The sequence below is a fragment of the Lonchura striata genome, chromosome W (genome assembly GCF_050655825.1).
Source record: "Lonchura striata isolate lonStrDom1 chromosome W, ASM5065582v1, whole genome shotgun sequence".
In the NCBI taxonomy this organism is placed as follows: domain Eukaryota; kingdom Metazoa; phylum Chordata; class Aves; order Passeriformes; family Estrildidae; genus Lonchura; species Lonchura striata.
In genome coordinates this window covers 41313810-41340689 of record NC_140743.1, presented here as the reverse complement: position 1 = coordinate 41340689, position 26880 = coordinate 41313810, and the positions used below count along the sequence as shown (strand labels likewise).

Sequence of the window (26880 nt, the reverse complement as noted above, 5' to 3'; positions counted from 1 at the left end):
ACTCCAGCTCGTACTGAAGCTCCAACATGTCTGGCACGGCAGCACTCAGTGGTGGTGTAACCTCATTCAGGCCGCGGTAGTCCACCGTCAGTCTCCATTCCCCACTGGACTTGCGCACTGGCCATATAGGGCTGTTGAAAGGTGAATGGGCCTTGCTGACCACCCCTTGGCTCTCCAATTTACGAATCATCTCATGGATGGGGATCACAGAGTCTCTGCTGGTACGATATTGCTGATGGTGCACTGTTGTCATGGCAATTGGTACCTGCTGTTCTTCAACTTTCAGCAGTCCCACAGCAGAAGGGTCATCTGAGAGACCAGGCAAGGTATTCAGTTTCCGGATGTCTTCTGTCTCTACAGCAGCTATCCCAAAAGCCCAGCGATGTCCTTTTGGGTCTTTGAAATATCTATTTCTGAGATAGTCTATGCTAAGGATGCATGGGGCCTCTGGGCCAGTCACGATGGGGTGTTTCTGCCACCCGTTCTCAGTTAAACTCACTTCAGCCTCTAATACAGTAAGCTGCTGGGATCATCCTGTTACCCCAGAAATAGAAATGGATTCTTCTCCTACATATCTTGATGGCATCAGGGTACATTGGGCACTGGTGTCAACCAAAGCTGTATATTTTTGTGGTTCAGATGTGCCAGGCCATTGAATCTACACGGTCCAATAGATCCGATTGTCCCTGTCCTCTACCTGGCTAGACGCAGGGCCCCTCTATTCCTGGTCATGGTACACGTTGCTCTCTTCTGGTAAATAGGTTCTTGAGGTTCCTTCAAGAGGATCAGTTATATCATTATTCTTATATTGTCTGGAACTCTGTGTTTGAGAGACTGGAGCAGCATTGATTCTTTTTGTGTTAGGTGTTCTTTTTAGTTCACGTACTCGGGCTGCTAAGGAAGAGGTGGGTTTTCCATCCCACTTCCTCATGTCTTCTCTATGCTCCTGAAGAAAAAACCAGAGGTTTCCTCGTGGAGTGTATCTTCTCTCCTTGGCTTGGGAGTGCTGGCTCCTAATGGCAGAGATTCTTCTTGGTTCTGGTGAAATATGGTAGCCTTCTTCCTTAAGTTGCTTTTTTAGTTTCTTATGACTCTCTTCAATCAAGTCCCGGACTTGGTCAGCCAACCTTGTTTCCACGGATGAGACATGGGTACGAAATGGGGCGGTGACCGTATCCTCATAAATTCTTAATTTATTGGCTAAGACGCCCACCCTGTCCTCGCCTTCTCTCCACTGCAGTGTTGCCAGGTAACGAGAGTACATCTCTGGTCTAAGCCTTGCAAATCTCAACTACATTTGTGATGTGCACTGGACACAGTCTGGACTCTTAGGAAATCTCTCGTCTTCTGCGAAAATTATCTCCAACACAGCCAATTCCCTCAGGCATCGGATACCTTGTTCCATGGTATTCCATTTTCCTTGGAGCACCTGGAGGTCTTCTTTACAAAGGTATCTGTCCCTCACACTTGTGAGCAGTCGCCGCCAGAGGCTGAGAGTTTCTTGGGTTCTCCCAATCCCCTGGTCAATGACCACAACCCGGGATAGTGATCCCAGTTGCCTGGCCTCACTTCCATCCAGAATGGTGTCATTGGCTGCAGCGTCCTAGATGCGGAGAAGCCAGGTCAGGATGGACTCATTTGTCTGGCGGGTGAATTCTCTCCGCAGATCACGTAGCTCACCCAGGGATAGAGAGCGAGTGATGATCTCTGGTTCTGTCTCTTCCGCTGGGTGCGAGGGTCCTGCAGTGTCCTCATCAGTCACTATGCGGACTGATTTGCTCCTCGATTTCTTCTTCTGAACGGGGGCAACTACTATGGGTTCAGGCTGCTCTGGTGTGGTGATGGTTTGTGTGGAGATGCTGATGGTGCTTTCGGTTCCTTCCTCCTCTGTGCCGGTCTGTGTAGACATAGACACTTTTGCTTTGCTTTTTGTTTCTTCCTCCATGACAGTCTGCGTAGACACGGACACTGTTGTTTTCCTTTTGGTTCCTTCTTTCTCTATGGCAGCCTGCGTTGACATGGATGCTGTTGTGGTATTCTGTACAGGCACGGACACTGCTGCTTTGCTTCTTGTTTCCTCTTCCTCAAGAAGACGCTGCATCACACTATGTATGTTTTGCTGCACAACACTATGTAGTGTTTTGTTTCTAAGCATGTTGCAGACTGTGCAGAGAAGACAAAGAAGAATTAACAACAATATTATGCTGTCCTTGGCATCTAGAGGGAACTTAACATTTTCAAAAACTGCTGTGTCAAGCCTGAAAGGTTTGAAAAATCAATCTTTACTCCTCCCCCCAGGGGCTGGGTGAGGTTGCGGAGGCCCCAGACGTAGCAGCCTAGATTAGGACAAGCAAACAGAATTGAGTACATATTCCAAATCATGTTCATTGCCTCAGAGGTCATAATGCAATAGACATAGTAGACCAATAAAGCAATTCTCATACCATACCCTGGTCTACACATGAGCATTACATTTGCCAAATAATTCCCCACATTCGGGAAAATATAGAGAGCTAGGTATAAGACCCAAAAAAGCATGTTAAGCATCATAGTGAATAGGTACCCTCTACAATACAAGATTGTAATTCTGACTTCTCTCAGTACTTTCTTGCCTCACGTTGGGCGCCAAAAATATGTTCTGGTTTGAAAGCAAAACCAGTGAGAGACTCCAAGTCAGAAATACAATTTATTGGGAAAAGGGGAAAAGGACAAAAATACATGTAATAATACAAAGGGAAAGGCTACTGACAAAGTCAGAATACAACCTGGCCAGCGTGCTGGTAGCAGTCCGAATTGGAGTAGCTGCAGTCCTCTTGGGATGGTAGATGTAGTTGCTGTGTCTTCTCAGAGAACCTGTGAAAAGGCTCTCCTCTGTCTAGAAATCTCCAGTTTTATCCAGGTGGGAATGCCTAGCTCCTCCCCTTGGGCAGAGCATCTCACAATGGGTTATTATGAGTCACAAGGTGTGTCCTTAATTGCCTCCTCCTGGACAGTGTTATCTCTGAGTCATGTGGCCAGGCATTGATGGGGCTATTAACAGCAGATAAGGAAAACTGCCCTAAGGCAACTCCTACTCAGATGGTAATTGGAAAACTTTTTTTTTTTTTTTTTATTAATCTTGGACAAGTGGTTAATATCAAACTTAATATTTCTACATATTTTTGATCGTTTACCTCCAGGGTCATTTCCCCATTTTTAAACATAATGGTTGCTTGTAATTGTGCTAGCAAATCTCTTCCCAAAAGTGGCTCAGGGGAGTTGGGCATATATAGGAATTTGTGGATTCCCCACTGCTTTCCCAGTTTGTATTTGAGTGGCTTGAAGAAAAATGCCTTTTCAGTTTTGCCAGTCGCACCCGTAACTATAGCATAATCATCTCCTATGGGCATCAAAGCTGTATTTAGAACTGAATATGTTGCCCCAGTGTCAATTAGGAATTTTACTTCTTTCTTCATTTCCCCCAGCTTCATATTTATAACCAGAGGGCCTGCTGGGGTAGTCTACTTCGGTCCCCCCTAATTTTCCTGCACATGGGCCACTACTCCCCACCTTTGATTCCCTTTACCATTTTGTTTCCATTCTGGACAGTCCCTCTTCCAATGGTCCTGTTTCCGACAGTTTGCACATTGATTTTTGCCCAACCGGGGGGGGGCCTTGCCTGGATGGCCCCTGCCTGCTTCCATGTTTTCCTCTCTGCTCCTCCTGTACTATTGCTACTAAATTTTTTATCCCTCGCTTATATCCTTCTTCCCTGTTGCTAAAGACCCTCCAAGCTTCTCCCAGTAGAGTTTCTAAATTCTGGGCATTTTCTTCTGAAACCTTTTGGAGTTTGCGCCTAATATCCCCTGTGAACTGCCTCAAAAATAGATTAAGTAGTTGTTGTATCCCCACCTCAGATGCAGGGTCTAGTGGTGTATAGCGCCGCATTGCATTTCTCAAACGGTCTAGGAACTCTGTGGGGGATTCCGAGGGTCCCTGTTTAATAGCATATAGAGCTGACCAATTTATGGTTTTAGGCATTGGTCTTTCTACTCCCATTATCACCCAGTCTTGATATTTCTTTAGCTTTTGTCTCTCTTCTGGTTGGTTTGGGTTCCAGCCCAGGTCTTGAAGTGGAAAATGTTCCCTTAGATCTACTTGTTGTTGTCTGAAGTGGTCCGCTACCAGATCTCCTGCTGTTTTTAGAACCAACTGCTTTTCTGTTTCAGTGAATGCATCTAATAACAATTGAATGTCACCCCAGTCTGGGTTGTGCTGCTTCATAATGTACCGTAGACGTTTAGCAGTGTTGACTGGGTCATTTCGGTAATCTCCCGTGACCCTTTCCCATGCTTCCAAATCAAGGGTGGAGAATGGTACCTTAACTAGTACCTTTTCTCCCTCCGATGTTACTGTCTCCCGTAAAGGAGCTTGCAATATTTGTCCTCTGGTTCGGGATGCAATTGGGCTGCTTGCGGGGGTTGGAGCGTGTGTTCTTTCTGAAGGAAGAGAAGGGGTAGGTGGAACAGGTGGTGTGTAGGTGGTATAGGCGGTGTATGTGATGTAGGTGATGCAGGTGATGCAGGTGATGCAGGTGGTGTGTGTAGTGTAGGTGTTGCAGGTGATGCAGGTGGTGCTGATGCCTCTCCTAAGTTCTCACCCCTTCCTTCTTGCCTTCCTAAGTGAGGACTAAATAGATTGCTTGGATCTTGTTCTTGTTCTTCTAGTGCTGTGCGATAAACTTTATCTATCCTGGTGCACCTCTGTCCTATACTACAGGCTGAGCAGCACCATTTAAGTTTCCTCATTTTGCCTCTGTTTTCTTTTTCAAGAGCTAGAACGAGGGGATCAGAGGCGGCCCTGATGCCACAGTCCCTTTGCCAATCAGGGTTATTTCGGAGGGAGAAAAACATATCACAATAAGAAACTTCCTCCCATTTCCCTTCCCTTCGTAAAAATAGCATTAGCTGTAACAAGGTATTATACTCTAATGTACCTGTAGGAGGCCATCTGGCCCCCTCCTCTAGGTGATAGAGTGGCCACCAATGGGAGCAATATTTGATTAAACTCTTTTTATTTTCCACACCCCCTTTGCCTGCTATTTCTTTCCAGTGAGCTAAGATGCATCCTAATGGACTGGCCTTGGATACTTCTGTACTTTGTCTTGCTCCCATTATGTCTCCTTAACTTATTTTAATCACGTATGTAACTTGTTGTTTGCCCCTTCCCGCACAAATTACAAATTCCTATGAGTTTAATCCAGACCACTGGGGAGGGAAGAAAAAGGAAGAAAAAAAAAAATTTTTTTTTTTTTTTGTTAGTTAGAACTCAGCAGCAGATGCTCTTGATCATGAACGACAGTATCACCGCATAACAAACACTTAGTAACCAGTGATGCTTGTAAGTGGTGCTTGCAAGTCCTAACTTGTACTAGCTGCGCTAGTAGCTAGCTGTGTTCAAAGCAATTTTATAAACCGCGGCTTGTGCACGCCCACCCCACTATTGGCCAAACTGGGCTTAGAGCATTTTTGTTAGTTCTGAGCTGCGCTCTCACTCACCAGAGACAGCCCTTGCCCTGCATGCGCACTGCTTACCCCACTAAGCAAATGCGCCCGTCTGCTCTATCAGACAGTGCTGGCTTAGAGCTGCCTCACCCCCGCGCATTCCAGTAATATCGCAACGCCGCGCCGCATTCAGGTATCCTAGCACCGCCACGCCACACTCTCTTAAACTCACACAGACACCCACACGTATGCAAGCACGCACGTCCGGACGTAACAAACACACCACACTGAAACTGGGATTTCTCCCTTTCCCCAAGCCGCTCTATCGACCACGGGGAAACCCTTTCCCCCCCTCCAGCCACGCAATCAGCTTCGGGGGGGTGCAACCTCTCTCCCTCCTCGAGCTGCACAATCAGCTTCTGGGGGGAACCTCTCTCTCTCCCGAGCTGCACAATCAGCTTCGGGGATAACCTCTCTCCCTCCCCAAGCTGCACAATCAGCTTTGGGGGGGAACCTCTCCGTTGCCGATCTTACTCTCCGTGGTTGTCTGCTTGCAAGCCCTTTGGCAAACTTGCGCGCAAAAACGTCTTAATGCGACTTATCAGTGCCGTTCCTTAACAAAAGAAAATAATACATACTGCTTTTGGTCCGCTTATCGATGGGCCGTGGTCTGCCCTCCGTAGTGTACAGCCGAGGCATAGAATCCCTCCGGGGAAGTCCCCCCGGCGCCTGAGGGTGTCTGCCCTCAGCCGGACCCACAGATGAGCAGAGAGGTCCCTTCGTGGTCGCCAAATGAAGCGATACGCGGAATAAATAAATAGACTCCACAACTCGATGTAGTTATGAAGTGGGTATGTATGACAGCGCCCGGCACAAGTGAGATAGCTCTCCAAAATCTTGTGCCCCGAGTTGCTGTCTGTCCCACATATTTATTCATAAAGGTGTTCCATATGCAATACATTACACAACTTTTCTATGCATATTCAACCCCTGGCCCTGCCTGTCTTTGCCTCTCATGCTAAATAGGTCCACGCCCTTCTGGGCATGCGTGGTTTTTTGTGGTGGTCTTTACAGGGGTCTCTGGTGGTCTTTTGAGGCTGAAACCATAGTTTTCCTCTGCATTGAACTTTTGAACTCTTCTCCTCTGCGCATGTGCTTTTGGTCTTCTGCTATCTTATCTGGATAAGTCCATCATCCTTGATATGTTTGGAGACAGAGGGGCCTCCTTATCTGAGTTCTTTGCATTCCTGGTCTTCTCTGGTATTTGTCTTTTTGCAAGAAGCTTTAAAGATTTTTTTTTTTTCTCTCTCTTTCCTATGCCTTTTGCGCCATGGCAGAGGTTTCTTAAAATTCAACACATGATTCTACAAACATGATACATTCATTTTTTGATACATTCATTTTGTTAGCTCAAGTGATCTCTGGAAAATCTCTTATTTCACGGGTGGGGTGGGGGGAGGGCAGAAAGCCAGAGGAATTGCCAGGATTTTCGCAGCCTGGTGGGGGTGTGCACGAAAATATAAGTTTGGAATTGGTCGCCCATCTGCAGGTGGCCATGGAGTGTCCTAGGGACCCCAGATTCAGGGGCCCCAAGAGATACCAAAGAGAAGCTGGGGGAAGGGGCCGAGCTGAGTGTATCTTGGCTCGGCAGAGTGCCGTGGCTCCCCACCCACCAGGCTGGGTCTCAGACACTTGGCCCTGCCCACAGGGCCCGCCCCCCTGCCTTGCTAAGCATCACTGGGTCCTAGAGCTCGCCGATGCTGCTGGCTCTTTTGGAAAAATAGAAAAAAAAAAAAAAAGAAAGGCAGAAAGAGCTGTGTTTTTACTGACAGCTCAACGTACTGGAAAGCCACAAATCAGCCTCAGCCCAAGTGATTGAATTAAGGGCTGTGGCCATGGCATTTCAGAGATTTCGTGGCATTTCAGAGATTTCTCAAGTGTTTTGCATTTGGTCAATTTCTGAATTGGGTCAATTTCACTCAATTATTTTAAAAACTTTAAGGATGCATTTTGGACCCGAGTTCAATTTCATCACTCAAGTTGTCCATTGAGGACATGACTGCATGAGCCAAAAGTCTTGCATGATTCTTCTACCAAGTGCACACACCTTGCAAAAGCAATTCTGATGAATGCCAAACAAGGCTTGACCTGCTTCACCTTACTGGCTGGGATAAATCCCAGAGGCCTAAAGGTTTTGCAGCTGTGGCAAACAGATGTTATTCATCTTGCCAAATTCAAATTTGGCTGATTTGGGTATGTGCATGTGTTTGTTGATACTCTTTTCTGTGACGTGGGTATCTACTCACACTGGGAAATGGGTTTTGACAACTTGGACTGACAGTCCTTTGGCAGACTGACAATGAGTTGCTACTATCCTAGAGTTGGTAACTGATTTCTTGAAATTTATAATAGAAGTTTAGAATCTCTCTGACTGTTCTGAGCCAATATCCAATGGGGGTTTTGAATTATCAACTGATGAACCTCAAGGTCATGTTTTTCCGCTTCTCTGCAAGGGGCCCTGACAAACACCGCCTCCTTCTTTAAACAAAAAGGGGGAAATGTAGATATACTCAGTTCAGTCAGAGAGAAAATGAAGGTTTCTAACCAGATAGTAGCCTGGGAAACAGTTGGGAAAGAATGCAAATAATTCTTTATCTCTCTTGTTGTTCACATTGTTTATAGATAAGTTCTGCCACTGTGCGTCATTCACTGCACACGAATGGATGAGATGTTCTTGCTTCAGGACCAATAGAATTGGTCTGGACAATATTCTCTATAAAAGAGCGATGTATTTGAAATAAATCAGAGTTCTACTCTCAAGCCTTCTAAAGTGGAGTCCTTTCATACCGTCCTGCCTCAATGGCATCAGTGAGTGGTTTGTGTGTAGCAGACTTAAGATATATTCATCTGATATCTCTATAAATTGGTAGATTTTATTTGCAAAAAGAATAAAATTGTATTGCCCTTGATTTAAGTGAGTCTTTGCTTCTGGTTAGGATAAATTTTATGAAAAGGAGTATTTTTTTTTTCAGAATTTTTCTTTGAAGATGCACAAAGTGGATGCATTCACAGAGATGCAACAACATGGGAGTTTTGCAAAGTGTGAGAAATGAACCTCACTCTTGAAAATTTTTAAAAGTTCAATAAGGGACAAAATAACAGTGCTGGGTGCTTGGTGACGACCGGAGGCACATCAGTTAACCATAGCAACTCTTATATACTTTTTCTATTGCATTGGTCAAATACATATACATAAGGATTATACATATTTAAACATTCCTTTGAACTCGTTTACATGTTCCAGGAATTCTTTAGCTTGGTTCAAACCCTGACTCACCTTTTTAGAGTACATGCAGTAATTGTGGATCTGGTTTTGAGGGTCATGTGTCACTTCCTAACAATGGCCCCCTGTTCTGTCGTTTCAGCAGGCGACAGTTATTGATAGTTGAAGGGTCAGTAGCAGGGGTCCTCATCACATCCATTCCTTAAGTTATCTGACCATGCAGACTATTTTAGCTATCTCCATTATTTTAAGATTACCACAAGTACTTTAAATCAGCATTCAGCTATTTCACAAATGTCTGAGTTATTTTCATTATTGTCAGTTAGTTACAAAAATAAAAGTATAGTTATTATTTCACAATTACAGCTACTTCTGCAAAAGTTAACATTATAATGCACAACACATAGTATCCACTTTAATATTTGGGAAAGCTAAAACTATATGTTTATCACACTGTCCACAAACTAAAATATCATCCATAAATGATGTTCTGAGGATACAAGCTACACAGGGGCTAGAGCATTGGCCACAAAAAGCTGACAAATTATACTATATCAAAAGTGGTTATAAGTGATTAAAAACTGTACTATATCAAAATCATTATGATTAATAAGAAATTGCAAAAGCCAATACATAATAGCAAAAGCCAACAACTACATAGTTATTTATAGCGAAGTCTTTCAGGATTGTAATGTGAGAAACGACTGCTCACTTAAAAAATTTAAAGGGTTTATTAAACCTTAACAAAAATACAACAAAAGGACTAAATAAGGAAAAGTAGGCCTGGCAACTGTCCTCGTGGCTTCCCACCACGTGGCTGGCTCATCTTCAAGATGGATTTTTCGCCTTTTATATCTCTAGCCCCTCCAAGCCTTGTCAGTCAACTCCTTCCTTGCTGTCCAGTGGTAGAAGTCACTTTCTTACATTCTGATTGGAGGTCATGTGCTGCCATAGTAACAAGCCAACCATCCCAAATCTCCGGATTACCAAGACTATCCCATGATAACACATACTGGGGGGAGCACATTGCAGTAATATAACTATACATTTATAAACCTTTTTTTTACCATACATATAAAATTTACCCCTGAATTGTGAGAGCCAACCATTTACTCATCTATAACAGTAACAAGTGTTTTCATAGTAATTTCTCAAAAAACAATTTCTTAGAAATATTTTGTTTTGTCTTAGATACTGTTCTTGCATGTTTTTTTATATTTAATGGTTGCTACTCTTTTGAGAGATTGTAATGTTATGGTTAATGGCTTAAACATTGTTATGAAGTACTTTTTGCCCATTATGCCAAAACTGTATATAAAAATATAGTTGAAAAAGTGTGGTAGTGTGGTTCATACAACAAATGTAGCTTGAAGTTTGGCAGTCCATATTAGAACTACTGTATTGTGTTTGTGTGGCCAGGTTTTGGCAGCAGGGGACTACAGGGATGGCTTCTGTGAGAAGTGCTGAGAGCTTCCTCTATGTCCAGCAGAGCTAATGTCAGCTGGCTCCAGGACAGACCCGCTGCTGGCCAAGGGCGAGCCAATTAGAAATGGTGGTAACGCTTTTGTGATAACATATTTAAGAAGGGGGGAGGAAACTTCATGAGAGCAATTGCAGCCAGAGAGGAGTGAGAGTATGTGAGAAACAACTCTGCAAACAGCAAGGTCAGTGAAGGAAGGGGAGGAGGTGCTCTGCATCACGTGCTGGAGCAGATTCCCTTGCAGCCTGTGCTAAAGACCATGGTGAAGCAGTGGTGTCCCTGCAGACCATGGAGGTCTTCTGACTATGTATAAACTACACTTTATATCTCTCAGTTCTTGATATCTTGCTGGTTTGTTTTGCATCTCTTTCCTGAAGTTTCCCTTCTTTTTAAAGAGCAGAGACCAAATGTCGAAACAAATAATGGATGAGTCTGTTTTCTCTTTCATGTTTCAGTATAAGAATGGTAGTTGACTAGTGATGCTAGTGTATGAAGGCCAGAGAACAATTTAGAGAATGCAGTAAGCCTCATTTTCTATTTGCTTTCAGGTGGAAATGGAAATATCTTACTGCCTTTCATTCTTCACAGGGTTACACATCATTTTGGAATGATTGCATCTCCTCGGGATTGCGTGGCTGTATGTTAATTGAATTGGCATTGCGAGGGCGTCTTCAGTTAGAGGCTTGTGGAATGAGGCGTAAAAGTCTATTGACAAGAAAGGTAAGTGGAGGAAACTTGATCACATTTACTTTTGTGTCATGCTTCAGGCAATATAGTAGCTGTAAATTAAGGGTGATTGTAACAAATACACCTTTTTTTTTCTTTATATGGGTGTTGAAGTTTAGGATTTTTTCATTTTTTTTCTTGCTATCATGGAATTTTGTCCTATTTGTTGCTAAGAGACAATAATGACCAGTACTTAAGAGAGACAAAAGATGTAGCCAAGGGGGAGGGGGAGGAGTGCAGCTGAAGGCACTATCTTGGCTGGGCAGCTTTCTCTTGGGAAGGGCAGAGATACCCTGAGATTTTGGCTGGGTGGTGAGGGGATGGGCTTGGCAGATACCCTGAGATTTTGGCTGGGTGGTGAGGGGATGGGCTTGGCTTGTCTCTTGCTCTCCGGATTGAAGGGGAGACAGGCTGTGGTTGCTGTGGGAAGAATTTGCCACCACTGCGGGGTTCCATCTCCTGCTGTCTTCTACCGTGAGTGAAGTTCTGCTCATAAGAGCAGCCATTGGACTGGGACCTTATTAACACCCTACCTCACTGGAAAGGACCCTCACCATCTACTTGGGTGCCTCAGGGGAAAACCCGGTACCCCTCCCCCCTCCAAGGGAGCCTCTCCCAACCATGTTTGGGAGCCTGGCTGCTGCTGCCCAGCCCTACCCTTTCTCTGACACTGCTCTGGGTTTTTTGCTACACTGTAACTCCTCACCTCCTGCCTGCTGTGATACCCTGTGGCTTCTGCTACAGCTGCAGAGTTTCTGTTATATTTTGTTTGCCACTCCGGGGGCTGCTTATCTCTACTATTCCAGCTTGCTGCTTCCAAGGTTCCTGCTACAGCTAATTTCGCTATCTGGAGGGGCGCCTGGACTGGCTGCCCCTATGAGATTGTAAAGGAAGCCCCTTTTCAGTATCTTCCACTGGCTGTGCCCACCATTACCCACATAAAGAAGCAACTGAGCTCGCACCACAGCGCCCCCTGCAGCCACAGGAGAATTATCACACCTGCCTGGCCAGGAGCCAACAGTGCCCCTGCCAGCTCTGACCATAACTACACCAAAGGGGAAAGTGCTTGACAGCTGAGAGAAGGCTATGGTTGGGTTTCTGTTCTTCGTTGTTGTTGCTGCTGTTGTTGTTTTTTGTTTGCCTTGTTATACAAATACCTACTAGCAAAGAACTGTTATTCTTTTTCCCATATCTTTGCCTGAAAGCCCCTTAATTTCAAAGTTAGAATAATTTGAAAAAAGGGGCACATATTTTCCATTCCAAGAGAGGTTCCCACCTTCCTTGGCAGACACCTATCTTTCAAACCAAGACAAGGTGGATAGGGATTCTGAGTAGCAACCTAAGGTAGGTGCAGAGTTATTACCTAAAAGGTTTTAATGGTGAGCTGAAGTACCTTGTAAAATCTGCATTTGTTCTCTGTTCCTCTTTATTCTCTTGATGTGTTCATACTGCACACAATCAGTTGTCAGTGGCTCTGGCCAGGGTGCTGTGGCAGCATTTGCTGCTGAGAAGCCAGTAGCACTAGTTGCAATCTGATGAAGGAACTGCATTTTGCAATGTTTGTGAGATGTTGGTTGGCGCTGGGAGACTCAGGTGTATTCTGCAAGTCACCAGTTTGATACTGGTGTACACAGTGCTGCGATTAGTGCTTGCAATGCATGTGTTCGGGTTTAGGAATTCTCCTTTTGTTTCTTTCTCTCTGAGAATTTTCTCCCATTTCTTGTTGCTAAGAGACAATAATGACTGAGTACTTAAGAGAGAGACAAGAAGTTTCCCTGGGAAGGGTGCAGCTGGCTGCCCTCTTATGTGGGACGTTTCTCGTGGAGGGGCAGAGATACCAGGAGAATTGGGCTGGGGAAAAGGGGTTGGGTGCAGTTCCCACCTCTCTCTTGCTCTTGACTTTGGATACCACAACAGGAGCCCAGCCAGGTCCTCCTTCTTCTGCAGTGGGGTGAGCATTTGCTCATGAGAGCAACCACTGAACTGGGACTTTACTAACACTCTACCTCACTAAAAAAAAAAGGACTTTCACCATCTGCTCAGGTGCCTCAGGGGAAAACCCTGGGCTCCCCGAGCCCCCTCCCCCTCCAAGGGAGCCTCTCTCTCCGGGCCGTGTTCAGGAGCCAGGTGGCCACTGCCCAACCCCTGCCATTTTCTCTGCCACTGCTCTGAGGATTCTTTGCTGCACTGTAATTCACACCCCCTGCCTGCCCAGACGCCCTGTGGTTCCAGCTACAGCTGCAGAGTTTCTGATACATCTCATCTACCACTCCAGGACTTTGCTCATCCCTGCCTTCCCAGCTTGCTACTCTGAGATACCTGCTACAGCTCCTTTTGCTATCCAGAGGGGCCACTGGGATAGACTGTCCCTGGGTGTTCATAGAAGAAGCCCCTTCTCCATCCTGTTATAAATGAAAATTTGTCCAGCCAAATTAATATGAAAAAATAAAATATTTATTTTGCAATAAAATTTTATCTAGCCAGCCACAAGGAAAGAACAGAGCCGAGCCCGGGGTCGGCCCTGGGTGTGCAACAAGGAGTCAGCCTCAGCAGAGGTTTTCCCCTATGCCCACACACACCTCCATCCTGGCCCAAGCGGTTTTTATAGGGAAAATTCTGCCTGAGGCCAAGATTTCAGCAATCAGTCTTTTCTTCTATTCAGAGTCTATAGGTTAATAAGATTTTCTTTTTTGGTGATGAGGAGGAATAATTCAGTGTCCGGAGTAGGTGAATCCCTGATAAGATTTAAGGGAAGGCTGCATCCACATGTATCTGTCTGAGGATTTCCATGATATCCATCTTGGGCTGTTTACGTGATGATCAGCACCCGATGATCAACACGTGGAGTCCCGATGGGAGTCCGGACATAGCCCATCTCCTGGCCGAGCTACATCCTTTTACTTGTAAATCAGTTTCCAATATACACCCAGTCTCTCCTGCAAAGGGGGGGAACTAATACAACGGGCATAATCTAACAAGTATCTAATATTACATATTTCATACAAGGAATGGGGTGAATTATATTTACTACACATAACAATCCCTTTCTGCTGTCTGCATCCACCATTGTCCATGTGGAGAAAAGATGGCCGTCTAATGCCACAGCACCCTCTGCAGCCATGAGGGAATCATTACACCTGCCCTGCCAGCACCCCTGCCAGCTGCAACCGTAACTACACCAAAGAAGAAAGTGCCTGCAGCTGAGAAGGCTGTTACTGGGTTTCTGGTTCTGTTTTTTGTTGCTGCCATAGTTGCTGCTGGTTTTTTGCCTTATTATACATACTAGTAAAGAACTTTTTTTCCTTTTCCCATATCTTTGCCTGAAAACCTCTTAATTTTGAAGTTATAATAATAATTTGGAGAGAGGGGGGTCATATTCTCCATTCCAAGGGAAGTTCCTGCCTTCCTTAGCAGACACCTGTCTTTCAAACCAAGACAGCATGGAAAGGAAACAATCCTTGTTCCTTGGGCCCATGAGAACACAAAACTAACTGTATCTAGTTTAAGCATGTGACCACTGTATTAACTTTCTTCTACTCACTAACCTTTAAGATGGGCAAATTTTTGAGATTATTTACTGAATTACACTGAATATTTGAGGCACCATTGTTTATTACTTTTGGCACTGGATCTTTTTTCTAAGTACAAAATATGAAAAGTCACACTTTTTGAAGAAGTTTTACTTAATCAGCATTAGAGGATTCTTGAGGTTCATAAGGAGCCTCAGGAAGAAATTTGATCCAAACACCCCAACGGTCCACTGGATTTAAAATGAATCATGACAGTTTCAAAGGGATATTTTCTGGAATTGGCCATTTGTCTACCGGTAAACCAACCAAACATGTTGAGAATGGCTTTATTGGCCTTGAGTGAGTCAAGCAAATGGTGTCCAGACCTGACACATCAGCCAGTTTCCCAGACATTTTCCCTTGGTTGACTCATGGGCAAGGCTGCATTGCTTAAGGCAACCAGTGAGATGATAAGGCAGAAGCATAATATCTGACTGAGCTTCATGCTCATCTCTCACAAAAATCCCCAAACCTCAACACAACCCTCCCTCACAAAACCCAGTCCGCAAATTCTGCACGCAAGATGAAAAGATGACTGATGTCTGTGACGTCAACCACAATTTTGACACTGGTTCACGTCTGTGTGCTTGCTTCTCTGTTCGCAGGGTCACCACCTGCTTGCTTCTGGACTCAATAGGGTTTCATGTGTTTTGCTGGAATCCATTTCAGTCCTGCACCAGTGGAGACACAAGCATACCCTTTGCCCCAGGTTATTAGTTGGAATGGGCCTTCAATCTGCCCTGTCTCTAGGTTTCTGATCAATACTAAAGTATTTTCCCTTAGTTTTGACTGGGTATTGTTCAAAAAATGCCTGACAATTGGCGGAGTGGGTTCTGTGAAGGAGCTGTTCAAGAAGTTCAAAACATACAGAGCTTTGCTGAACTGCATCTGTGGTGTGGCTTCTGCCTCCCCCGTTTTCTGTTTCTCCAAAAGAGATTTCAAAGTGTGCTGTGTCCTTTCAATGATGGTCTGGCCCATAGGAGAATTAGGGATGCCGAAACTGTGACAAAAACCCCAATTTTTTAATAATGTGTCAAGGGTTTGTCCCCTGTAAGTTGGGCCATTGTCTGTTTTGACTTCTTTAGGAACTCCCAATGATGCAAATGCCTGCAAAAAATGCTGACATGCGTGCTTTTCTGTTTCGCCTGTGTGTAGGGAGGCAAAGATGGTGCCTGAGAAGGTGTCCACTGGCACATGAACATTTTTGAGTCTCCTGAAGGATGGGTATTTTGTGACATCTGTCTGTCACAACTGCAGACTCTGGAATCCTCTCAGATTGACCGCTCCTGTGGAAACAGGAGGTTGCATGAGCTGACAATCAGGGCAAGCACTTATGATGACCATCGCTTGGTCTTTGGAAATGTAAAATGTCCACATCAGTGCTTATTCATTTTGATGAAAAAAATGCATGACTCAGTTTTGCCTGCTTAAAAATGTTTGCAAAGGTGTTTGAAATGATCATGGTCAATTCATCTGCTCGTGCGTTTCCTTCCACTAAGAATCCTGGAAGAGAAGAGTGTGCTCTGATGTGGGAGATAAAGTATTTGTGGTTTATCTGCTGTAGCATTTTCTGCATGCTTACAAGATAACAATAAAAATCCTCATTATCAACCTTTTTCAGAAGTGACCCTTCTACTCTTTTGACTATATTTGCTACATAGGCTGAATCTGTTTACTAGATTGAGAGTTTCTTGAAACAATTGAAATACTCTGACCACTGCTGCTAATTCTACAATTTGAGGTGAGCCCTGTATTGTTTGGATGTCCAATTCCCACTCTTTTGTGGTTGCGTTTTACCAAGTTATTACTGATTTATGTGTTCTCCCTGAACTGTTGGTGAATAATGTTATTGCGTCCAACAGTACTTCTCTTATCACGGGTTTTTCTCTGAGGCTTAATTTTGTTTGCAGCAGCTTGTGACTTGGGAAATGAATTGAACAAACACCTGAATAATTTAGCAAATCCTCTGATCTTTGCAATGACCAATCAAAATATTCTTTTTTCAAAGGCAGGTAAATTATCGCAAAATTGTTGCCTGCCATTGCTAACAATCTGGCTCTGGCTCTGATTATAATCTAGGCTGTCATTTCTAATGTGGTAAAAATCATTTTGGGAGATCTGTAGGGTAAAAAAATCCATTCTGTTATCAACAAAGGATCTTTTTCTGACGAGTCCCATTGAAATATAAGACCATAGAGTTGTATTTTTTTTCTCCCAAGACTGCAAAGAAAAAGGGTTGCATCATTAGGAAATGATGGGCTTGTCTCTGTTGAAGAGCTTCAGCAATCTTCTCAAGGTCATCTTGAGCCTCAGGCATGAGAGTTCTGGGGGATTTGATCTCACAGTCTCCTTTCAACAGATTGAAAAGCAATGAAAGTTAGTTGTTCATGATGCCCAAAATTGACCTGATCCAATTGATCTTTCCCAAAAGTCGCTGTAGGTCCTGTAGATTGTTGACTTGAGTCCTAATTTGTATCTTCTGTGGTCTTATTGTTTGTTCTGTGATTTTTCATCCCAAGAAGTTCCATGGTGAGACTTCCTGAATTTTTGAGGTGGAAACTTCCAACCCCGCATTCTGGACTTCCGCAATCACACTGCCATGAGCCTCTCGCAACTCTTGATATGTTGGCACTGCAATGAGCAGATCATCCATATAATGAATGATTATTGCCTGTGGATAGTTTTTCCGCTCCGGAGACAAGGCTTGTGCCACAAACCATTGGCAAATTGTTGGCGAATTCTTGAGGCTTTGCAGAAGAACAACCCAATCATATCTTTGCAAAGGTTCCTGTCTACTGATGCTTGGGACAGAAAATGCAAACCGAGGAACACCTTTTGGATGAAGTGAAGTGTTGAAGAAACAATCCTTGAGATCAGTGATCACAAGTGGCCAATCTCTTGGAATCATCGAGAGAGATGGAAGCCCAAGTTGAAGTGGTCCCATCTCTTCAATGACCTCATTGATTTTTCTGAGGTCATGGAGCAATCTCCATGAATCAGAGGATTTTTTGTGTGTCACAAACACTGGAGAGTCCCAGGGACTAGTTGTTAGTTTGATGTGACCTTTCTGCAACCAGTTTCTTGAGGGCACTCAGTTTCTTTTGTTCAAGGGTCCACTGATCCACCCATATGGGATCATCCGTCTTCCAGGTCAACTTCAAGGTGGTGAGTGCTGCAGTGACCTGCACTAAAAATCCATCTCTATCTTCACTCCCCATTGTGATAAAATGTCTTTCCCCTACACTGTGATGGGTTTCTGCATGACAAAGGGACAAATGATGCCTGTCTTCCCTCCTGACCCTGAGACGACAATGGGGTTCTCACTCTGCAGGCACAATGTGTTCCCTCCGATACCTAAGAGGGCACCCAAGGGTGTCCTCAAGTTCAATTTTCTGGGCCAAAAGAGGTAGGAAATGACTATGACATCCACGCACACCTGTGTCCAGCATGCCTCTGTTCAAAATAATTTTGTCGCTGCACGTCAAGCTGCAGATGATCATGGTTCGATCATGACCTATTTGCTTCACTCAGGAGTCATGAATGTCCACGTCTTCATTGACAGATAAAACCTGCTGACCCATCACTGGCATGATCTGCTCTGTTGCATGAGTTAGTAAAGCAATGGCTTTGGAGTATTTTCCGGAATGATCAATGGAGGATGTAAAGGTTGAGCCAAAACTGTTAGTTTTTCATTTTGATCTGCCGAGGTAATTGATGGATAAACAATGAGCCCTAAAATGATACATCTGTCTTTGCCTATGATTAAAAAGTCTTGTCTCTTCCATGATGTTCCAGCGACCCCCATGGGAATTGCTTCACGATCGTCATTCAAAAAGCATACTAATTTGGACGCTGCCAATTCACATTGTGTGTCTGGGGGTAATAATTCTGGGTCGCTGGGGAACTGGCAGATGGTCCTGCTGATGGAATCTGATTGACATTATCCAATGGTTGCATTCCCATTGGGAACACCTGTGAGGTTTATGGCTGAGGCATCACCATCACTTGTGTTGTGGCATGTTGGCATTCTGCGCACTTCTTCAAGTTTCCCGGAAGGGGTAGAGGTCTTCTGTCTATATCTGTTTTGGAGTAACATTGATTTGCATTATGTTTTCCTCTTCTGCATCTTGGACAAAGGCCTTGCACTTTCATGCTTTTTGCTGGTTCTGGGCAGTTTTTTTTAATGTGTCCATATCTTCCACATTTGAAGTGTGGTCCTCCAGCTGTGGATTTCTCTCTTGGGGTTCCTAGGTCAGGGGGGCACCCCAAGAGAGATTGCAAAGAGTCTTTGCTTCCCTTGCCTGAACTGAAACGTGGATGAAAAATCAAAACTTTTATAATTCTAATAAAGATTTGTAGGGACGGTATGTTTTTATTATAGTGCTGGACACATGTTGGGACTCATTGCTTTTTAATGGACATGCACACCCCTGAGAACTCCCAATCCTTTTTTATTACCCTTAACTAATTTCTGTATGCATAGAATGTTACAATAAGTTCATGCATATTCATTCTGCTAATTTCATGTTACACTTACAGCTAGTTACACTTGTACTCAGTTTTTGTCAGAAAGTACAGAAAGAACTCCTGGGTCACTCTGTGCTGTCTGTTTTAAGGTCCGAGGAGTCTTTCTTATATCTTATATTTTTAGTGTGGAAATTTGCATTTTTTCTCCTTAGCTGGGGCAACTTTGTCAGTGCTGCAGTTACCAGACTAAACAGTATATTTCACTTATGTTAGCAAACTTAAAGCGGCACATTTCACCTAAATCCAAATGGATTTCTACCCTGTTAAATTTTCACTCTGTCTCATTCCCCCCTTTCCTTAAGATGATAAGTAAATTCTCTTATTTAATGCAAATCCTTATATTAGTAAGTGTCTCTTAATGCTTTACGATGTACATTTGATGTATTGGGTACAATTATAATAGTACAAGGAGTTCTTAAGCATACACAATCTTTACTAGTATATACAAGCACAGTTTTCTGATCACAGATGCTTTTCACCCCCTCCTGTATGATTAAAGCTGTTGTTGCCTGTATCCAAAACTGTGCTTGTATAAAACTGAAAGCTAAAGACATGTTATCTTGAACTATACTAAGTGCTTTTACTACTAACTTGTGATCTTGGACCCCAGCCTTTTAGGGATAACTGTAAGGGTTGTTTTAAGTTTGCTAGTCCACTTGCTGCAGTGGCTAGGTCTCTTATATCTCTAGTATACTGATTAGAACCTGGGACTAAGGCTATTTAGCATTGTTTTGTATAGAGGTATTCCAGGATTTTAATTACAATTATATATAAAGCAATTTTATAAATAAAATTAAAAACTACACCCCCCACAACACACTCATTTTGCTTGAATAAGTTTTAATCTTAGTTTATTGTCTCTTGGTGTCAGTTTCTAAGGGGCTTCTGGGGCTTGTTCCCAGCAGTGAACTAGTTTTCTGCATCATTTAAAGGAGTGTCCTTTAAGTCTGGGTGGCTGGAGTAAGTAGCTTCAGTAGTTTCTGGGCAATCGTGGTGTACAGTTTTTCTTTGATTTCTCCTAAGAAAAGAAGCTGGATTGGCAATGTTAGTTACTACTCTTTCTATATCATCTTGTTCTACTCTGATGGCCTGGTACTTTAGAAAACCTTTTGGTGAGAGCTGGTGGTCGCCCTTTACTTCTAGTACTGTGGATACTGTGTGCGATACTAGTACAGTCAATTTCTGTCCTAGGGTAAACTTGTGTGCTTCTTGTAGAGTCAGCACGACTGCTGCTACAGCTCTGAGGTAACCTGGCTATCCTTTGGCATTACATCGGTTGCTTGGAAGCAACTGCCCTCTGGTATGAATTCAATTCCTGAGCCACATGCGAGAATAGAAAAAATAGCTTACTTATATCTGGAAGTCCCAAAGCTGGAGCTGACATGAGGGCACTCTTTAGATGGTGAAAGGCCCATGTGGCTTCTTTTGTCTACTGGAGATCTCTGTCTGACAGTTTGCAATTATAAACCCACAGCTGGCACCACTCTGCCATGCCTGTGCCTTTTCTTTAATACTCTGTATCTTTGGAGTTCTAGCAAATTTGAAAGGCTTCTTCCTACATTCTGTGGAGTTTCATAAGGTTCTGGATCTTTGTAAGTTGTTCTCCAAACAGAGTGGGGGAATTTTGAAGCCTTGAGGCACATGGACCATGTGAGTTAGGTTTTGTGCCCACTTTTAGGGATTTTCTATGCAAATGCAAAATTTTTTTGGCTGGCTTCATGGATAGGGAAGGAAAAGAAAGCATCTTTCAAATCTAAAACAGTAAACCAGGTTAGTTCAGGTGTGTCTTGGTTCAAAAAGACAGGAGTCTGTGAAGGAAGGCAAGAGGCTCCCGTGAAATGGAAAAGGTAAACACCCTCCCTCCGAATTACCACAATTTCAAAATTAAAAGGAAGTCTATGCCTAGAATACACGGAGCCTCTGGGCCAGTCACTATAGGATGTTTCTTCCACTCCTCAGTCAGGCTCACCTCAGCTTCCACCAGGGTCAATTGCTGCGATCCCCCTGTCACACCAGCAATGGAAACAGCCTCTGCCCCCACATGTCCCGATGGTATCAGAGTACACTGTGAACTGGTATCAACTAAAGCATCATATTTTTGTGGCTCTGATGTGCCAGGCCATCGGATCCACACTGTCCAGAAGATCCGGTTTTCCCGTGCCTCTCCCTGGCTAGAGACAGGGCCCCTCTAACACTGGTTATCATTCCTTCCCTGGGCATACATACTAGAGGTTCCTTCAAGGTGATCTGACAGATTGTACCCAAAAGCTTGGTCATGGGAGGTTGAGGCTACCTTCACTTTGGTGGAACTCCCTCAGTTAGAGTTTCTCTCCTCAAGTTGACGGACCCGTGCTGCCAGGACAGAAGTGGGTTTCCCATCCTACGTTCCCATGTCTTTCCCATGCTCACGCAGGAAGAACCACAGATTAGCCCTTGGGGTGTACCCTCTCTCTCTAGCTGGGGATTGTTGGGCGCTAATTCTGGGGCCTGTGACTCCCATGGGTGCTGCATTAACCTTCCTCATCACCTCCCTCATCTCCTCTTTAAACTCCTTAATCACAGCTGAGATATGAGCCTGAATTGGGCCATTAATCATACTCTCATAATTCCTAAATTTGTTGGCAACAGACCCCACTGTCTCTCGGTTAGTGTCAGCATCAATTGTTGCAATGAAAGTGGTGTACTGAGATGGCCCAAGATTTGCTAGACTCCACAGCATTTGCCCTGTGCACCTGACCTTGTCAGAGTCATTATTATACTATCCATTCCTCCCAAAAAAGTACCTCTAATACTGCTACTTCTCTCAGCTGTTGGATCCCTTCCCCAAGGGTCTTTCAGCGCATTCTATGATGGTGCTCCTGCATGCTCTCCCTGTGGACAAACCTCTGTCTGTGACACTCATTAAAAGCTGCTCTGTCGTGGTTTGACATGGAAAAAGAATTTTCTCGGAAGGAAGAGGTCAATCCAGTCAGGGGTCAGGGTTGGATATTGACACTTGGAGTGCCCAATTGAGGATGGGCATGCCTCTGAGAACACAGAGGGGTTAAAAGCAGAATTCCCAGGAGAACTCTCTTTGGTTCCAGTCAGGGTGCAGTGCAGGACTCTCCCCTGCCTGGCCCATGGCTGGGTGGGGGAGGGGAGCCATGCGGCCCAGGTTGAGGTAGGCCGCAGGGTGGAGGGACTGGAACCGGGCTGGCCCCCTGCAGATGGAAGGGTGGAGGAAATCTGGGATGTCCGCGTTCCCCCCCCAGAGTCACTCTCTCTCGAGAGAGAAAGAGACAGAAACAGTCTGCCAGTAGTACACCTTGGGGAAGGAGGACAGTGGGGGGCCGCAAGGTGCCCAGCCGTGGGAGCCGGAGATTTGGGCAGAGAGCCATCCAGGGAGTCGGGACTTTTAACCCTTCCTTGAGAAATGAAAGCGTTGTGAAATTTTATTCCTCCTCGGTTCGAAAGAGAGAAAGAGATACAGCCTGGGACCTGGGATGTTAGGGAAAGAAGATAGGGGGGAAGATGATGGAGTTGCTTTTGGCTGGACTTTTTCTTGTTAGCCATAGACTGAACTGATTTTCTCCTCCAAGAGAGACTGCATTTTAGGAGGATGCTGGTGAGCCAAGAGATCTGCTTCAGCAGCTGAGAAAAGACAGGAGTGAAGGGAACAGAAAAGTTGGGGAGGTTTGTGGTGGTGCTCCCTGTCTTCCGAGAAGAGGAAGAGAATATCTCTGTTCCTGAGACCCTTGGCCCCAGGGGAGGAAGAAAATGGGGGGGACTGTGGTCCCAAAAAATGAAAAACTGAACTTTTGGTTTTTCCCCTCTTGGCAGAGCATCCTTGAAAGGAAAAATACTAAGAGCAGTCTGTCCATCCATGCATTGGTGGTGAGACCACTATGCATGAGCATGAAAAGGAGAGTGTCACCATGGCAAACTTTTTCTCCGGGCGGTGCCATGTGTGACATGGAAACACAAGAAGTCGCATCTGTATTTCCTGGGGGTCTACGGTGCAAGGGAGACTCCTCTCTCCTGTGATGGACTTAGTATTGATTATATTGAAGGGTGAATACTTGATTAAGGGTTCAAATGTGTCTCACTGTGGTTTGTTGGAGTTGGGTGGTGGGAGGAGGAATGTTTTGAAAGGTTTTCATTTTCGATTTTGTGTGTGTTTTTCTTTCTTTTTTTCCCTTTATAGTAGTATAGCAGTGCTAGCTTAATAAAGTTTTTTTTTCCTTTTTATTAAGCTTGGGCCTGCTTTGCTCTGTTCTCGATCGCATTTCACAGCATTCAATTGAGAGGTTGCATTTTCATGGGGGTGTTGGCATTGTGCCAGTGTCAAACCATAACCGCTCCTAGAGAAAAAGGGACTCTGGCTCCCTTACAAAAATCTGATTCATACCTGAGTCCTGGGTCAAGGGTCCCAGGTTCCTTGCCTCACTACCGTCCATCTGCATGCCTGTACCCATAAGGTCCCAGACTCGGAGTAACCAGGTAGTATAAGCCTCACGCCCTCGTTGCACAATGTCTTTATGCAGATTATGGAGACTTTCGTATGTTAGGGACTCGGTGATGATCACAACTTCTGGCTCCCCTGTGGATTGTGAGGTTTCTCCATTCCTGTCCTTATCTGGGTGCTCTGCTTTCAGCTTAGACCTCCTTGTTTCTACCAGAGCAACTGCTGCTGGCTGTGACTGCCTTTGTGGTTCAGCTGGAACCTGGACAGTTGTAACATCTGTGGGTTCCATAACATTACTATTAGACTGTCATTGTTCAAGGCATAGGGAGGGTTTCTCACCAGCTGGGGAAATGCACTCCTTCAGCATCTCATATATCTCCTTAAGCAGAACCCTCACCCAATCTGGGCGGTTCATTTCTGAGGTGGGCTGTGGGGCAGGGTCAGGCTCTGGAGCAGCATCCCTAGTCTCTGGTGTAGGTGTCAGGGTATTTATTCAGGTTAATCTTCCCTTATCTCTGAGTGCTAAATATAACATGCTTAACAGGCATATCAGCAGCACCACCCATTGTATGATATCATTAGCATTTAGAGTGGATCTTAACCTTTCGAAAACTGGTGGAGCAGACCTAAAAAGATGGTTAAAAGGTTGGGAGAAAATTTCCCCAGGTGTCATTTCCTCACAGTAGGTACCATTATTAAAGTAACCCCAAAAACATACAGTTAGTGTGTGATAGCTCTGAATCCATGTACCTGCCTTCCAGAGGAAGTTAAAAATCCATGAATTCCTCACCTTATTAACCCATAAGGCAAACTGGATAATAGCCACAGTAGCTTTAGTTATAGGACCCATGTCTAGATAAGGGCCTGCAAATGGGAGAAATACAGCCATGACCACGTGTGTCAAGGTTCGACAAGACAGGAATCTGCGAAGGAGGGCTAAAGCCTCCTGTGCAATGGAGAAGGTAAACCCCCTCCCTCCGAATTACTAGGAGTTTTAAATCAAAAGGCTCTCAGGCAAAGATATGGGAATGGGAGTAACAATTCTTTACTAGGAGAAAACTAGACAACACTTTAAAAAGGCAAATGCAATCGGTACAAACAAAACCAGTGAAAAAGTCCAGAACCTGAGGATTCGGGCTGCCAGTAGCAGTCCTGCTGGGACAATTGCTCCCCTTGCAGTTGTTGATGAATTGCAGCTGCAGTGGTGATCTTTAGAAGGGTATAGTTTTCCTCTGAAGATCTGGTGGCAGTGGGGCCGGTCTTCCTCTGCGCCGGGGTTGCCTCCGAGCTCCGCCGCCGCCGCCTCCCTGTGCCCCGGCTGTTTCGCTGCGAGATCCCGCGAAGAGAGAGAGAGAGAGCTGCTTTTCTGGGAATCCCGCGAAGAGAGAGAGAGAGAGAGCTGCTTCTCTGGGAATTCCGCCCAGAGAGCTGCCTTGTCTCCCCAAAAAGCTACCCCTTTAAACAATAATAGAGTGCTTGGCTTCCCCCTCTGGGTGGGACCCCTCACAATGGGATGGTGTTACATTTACCAGCCTGGCAGTGAGTCAGTCAATAGTGTATAAACAAACCATTGCCTCTACGGGGCAAACCATTGTCTTTGGGAGAGATAACAAAACCTGCCCAACCTTTCGACAGATGGCAAATAGAATACAAGCTTATCTTACAACCCAGGACATTATCCACCCCTTATTCTATTTCCATCTGCACACCATGAAATCTTACACCCAGTTCTCTCTTAAGACCAAGTTTCCCTGTGGTACACAGCGGATCTCCCCATCTTTCTGCATTACCCACCAAGTGTAACCAGGTCCTTGAGCAAAGACAATCCCACGAATGGGTTGGTCTTTGCCTGAGGTGGGATTAATCCAAACAGTTTTCCCTAAAATACCTTTCATATGTACTACAGGGACCTTATCTCCATCTACTGTGTGTAAGGGTTCTGACTGGGCAGGGCCAGCTTGATTGACAGACCCTCGGGTGTTGACCATCCAGGTTGCTTTTGCCAGGTTAATTTCCCAGTTTCTAAATGTTCCCCCACCAAGTGCCTTCAGGGCAGTCTTAAGGAGTCCGTTGCACCGTTCAACTTTGCCGGCAGCTGGAGCATGATAGGGAATATGATATATCCATTCGATACCATGTTCTCTGTCCCAGGTGTTGATAAGGCTGTTCTTGAAATGGGTGCCGTTGTCAGACTCAATTCTCTCAGGGGTGCCGTGTCTCCACAGGACTTGCTTTTCCAAGCCTAAGATGGTGTTCTGGGCAGTGGCATGAGGTACAGGGAAAGTCTCCAGCCATCCAGTGGTGGCTTCCACCATGGTCAGCACGTAGCGCTTGCCTTGGCGTGTCTGGGGCAGTGTGATATAGTCAATCTGCCAGGCCTCCCCATACTTGTACTTGGACCACCGCCCACCATACCATAGGGGCTTCACTCTCTTGGCCTGTTTGAAGGCAGCACACGTCTCACAGTCATGGATAACCTGGGAAACACTGTCCATGGTTAGATCCACCCCTCGGTCTCGTGCCCACTTGTAGGTGGCATCTCTGCCGTGATGACCTGAGGCATCATGAGCCCATCGAGCCAGGAACAACTCCCCCTTATGGTGCCAATCTAAGTCTATCTTTGACACCTCTATTTTTGCTGCCTGATCTACCTGCTCGTTGTTTCGGTGCTCCTCATTAGCCCGACTTTTGGGGACATGGGCATCTACATGACAGACTTTCACCGTCAGCTTTTCCACCCGAGAGGCAATGTCTTTCCATATATCAGCAGCCCAGATTGGCTTTCCTCTACGTTGCCAGTTGGCCTTCCTCCACCTTCCCAGCCAGCCCCACAGAGCATTGGTTACCATCCACGAATCAGTATAAAGGTAGAGCTTTGGCCACTTCTCCCTTTCAGCAATTTCCAGAGCCAGCTGAACGGCCCTGAGCTCAGCAAGTTGGCTTGATCCACCTTCTCCTTCGGTAGCTTGTGCAACTTGGCGTGTGGGGCTCCATACGGCTGCTTTCCACTTCCGGTTCATCCCTACAATGCGACAGGAACCGTCAGTGAAAAGAGCGTAGCAGGTCTCCTCTGCTGGTAGTTGGTTGTATGGTGGAGCTTCTTCAGCCCTTGCCACTTGTACCTGCTCCTCATCATCAGTGAGACCAAAGTTTTCACCTTCTGGCCAGTTCGTAATTATCTCCAAAATCTCAGGGCGATTCAGGTTTCCAATACGGGCGCGCTGAGTGATGAGGACAATCCATTTGCTCCATGTGGCGTCAGTGGCATGGTGGGTAGTAGGAACCTTTCCTTTAAACATCCACCCCAGCACCGGTAGTCGGGGTGCCAGGAGGAGTTGTGCTTCTGTGCCAATTACCTCCGAGGCGGC

The 26880-nt window shown here is 45.1% G+C and overlaps 1 protein-coding gene across 1 annotated transcript in view; it reads left to right on the top strand.

Moving 5' to 3' along the window:
* The window catches only part of LOC146763195 (Golgi phosphoprotein 3-like), a 135523-nt gene that overhangs the window by 45361 nt on the left and 63282 nt on the right, over positions 1-26880 (top strand). The window contains exon 2 of the mRNA XM_085571170.1: positions 10835-10966. Coding sequence (XP_085427296.1) covers positions 10835-10966 — 132 coding nt within the window. The remainder of the gene's footprint in view (positions 1-10834; positions 10967-26880) is intronic.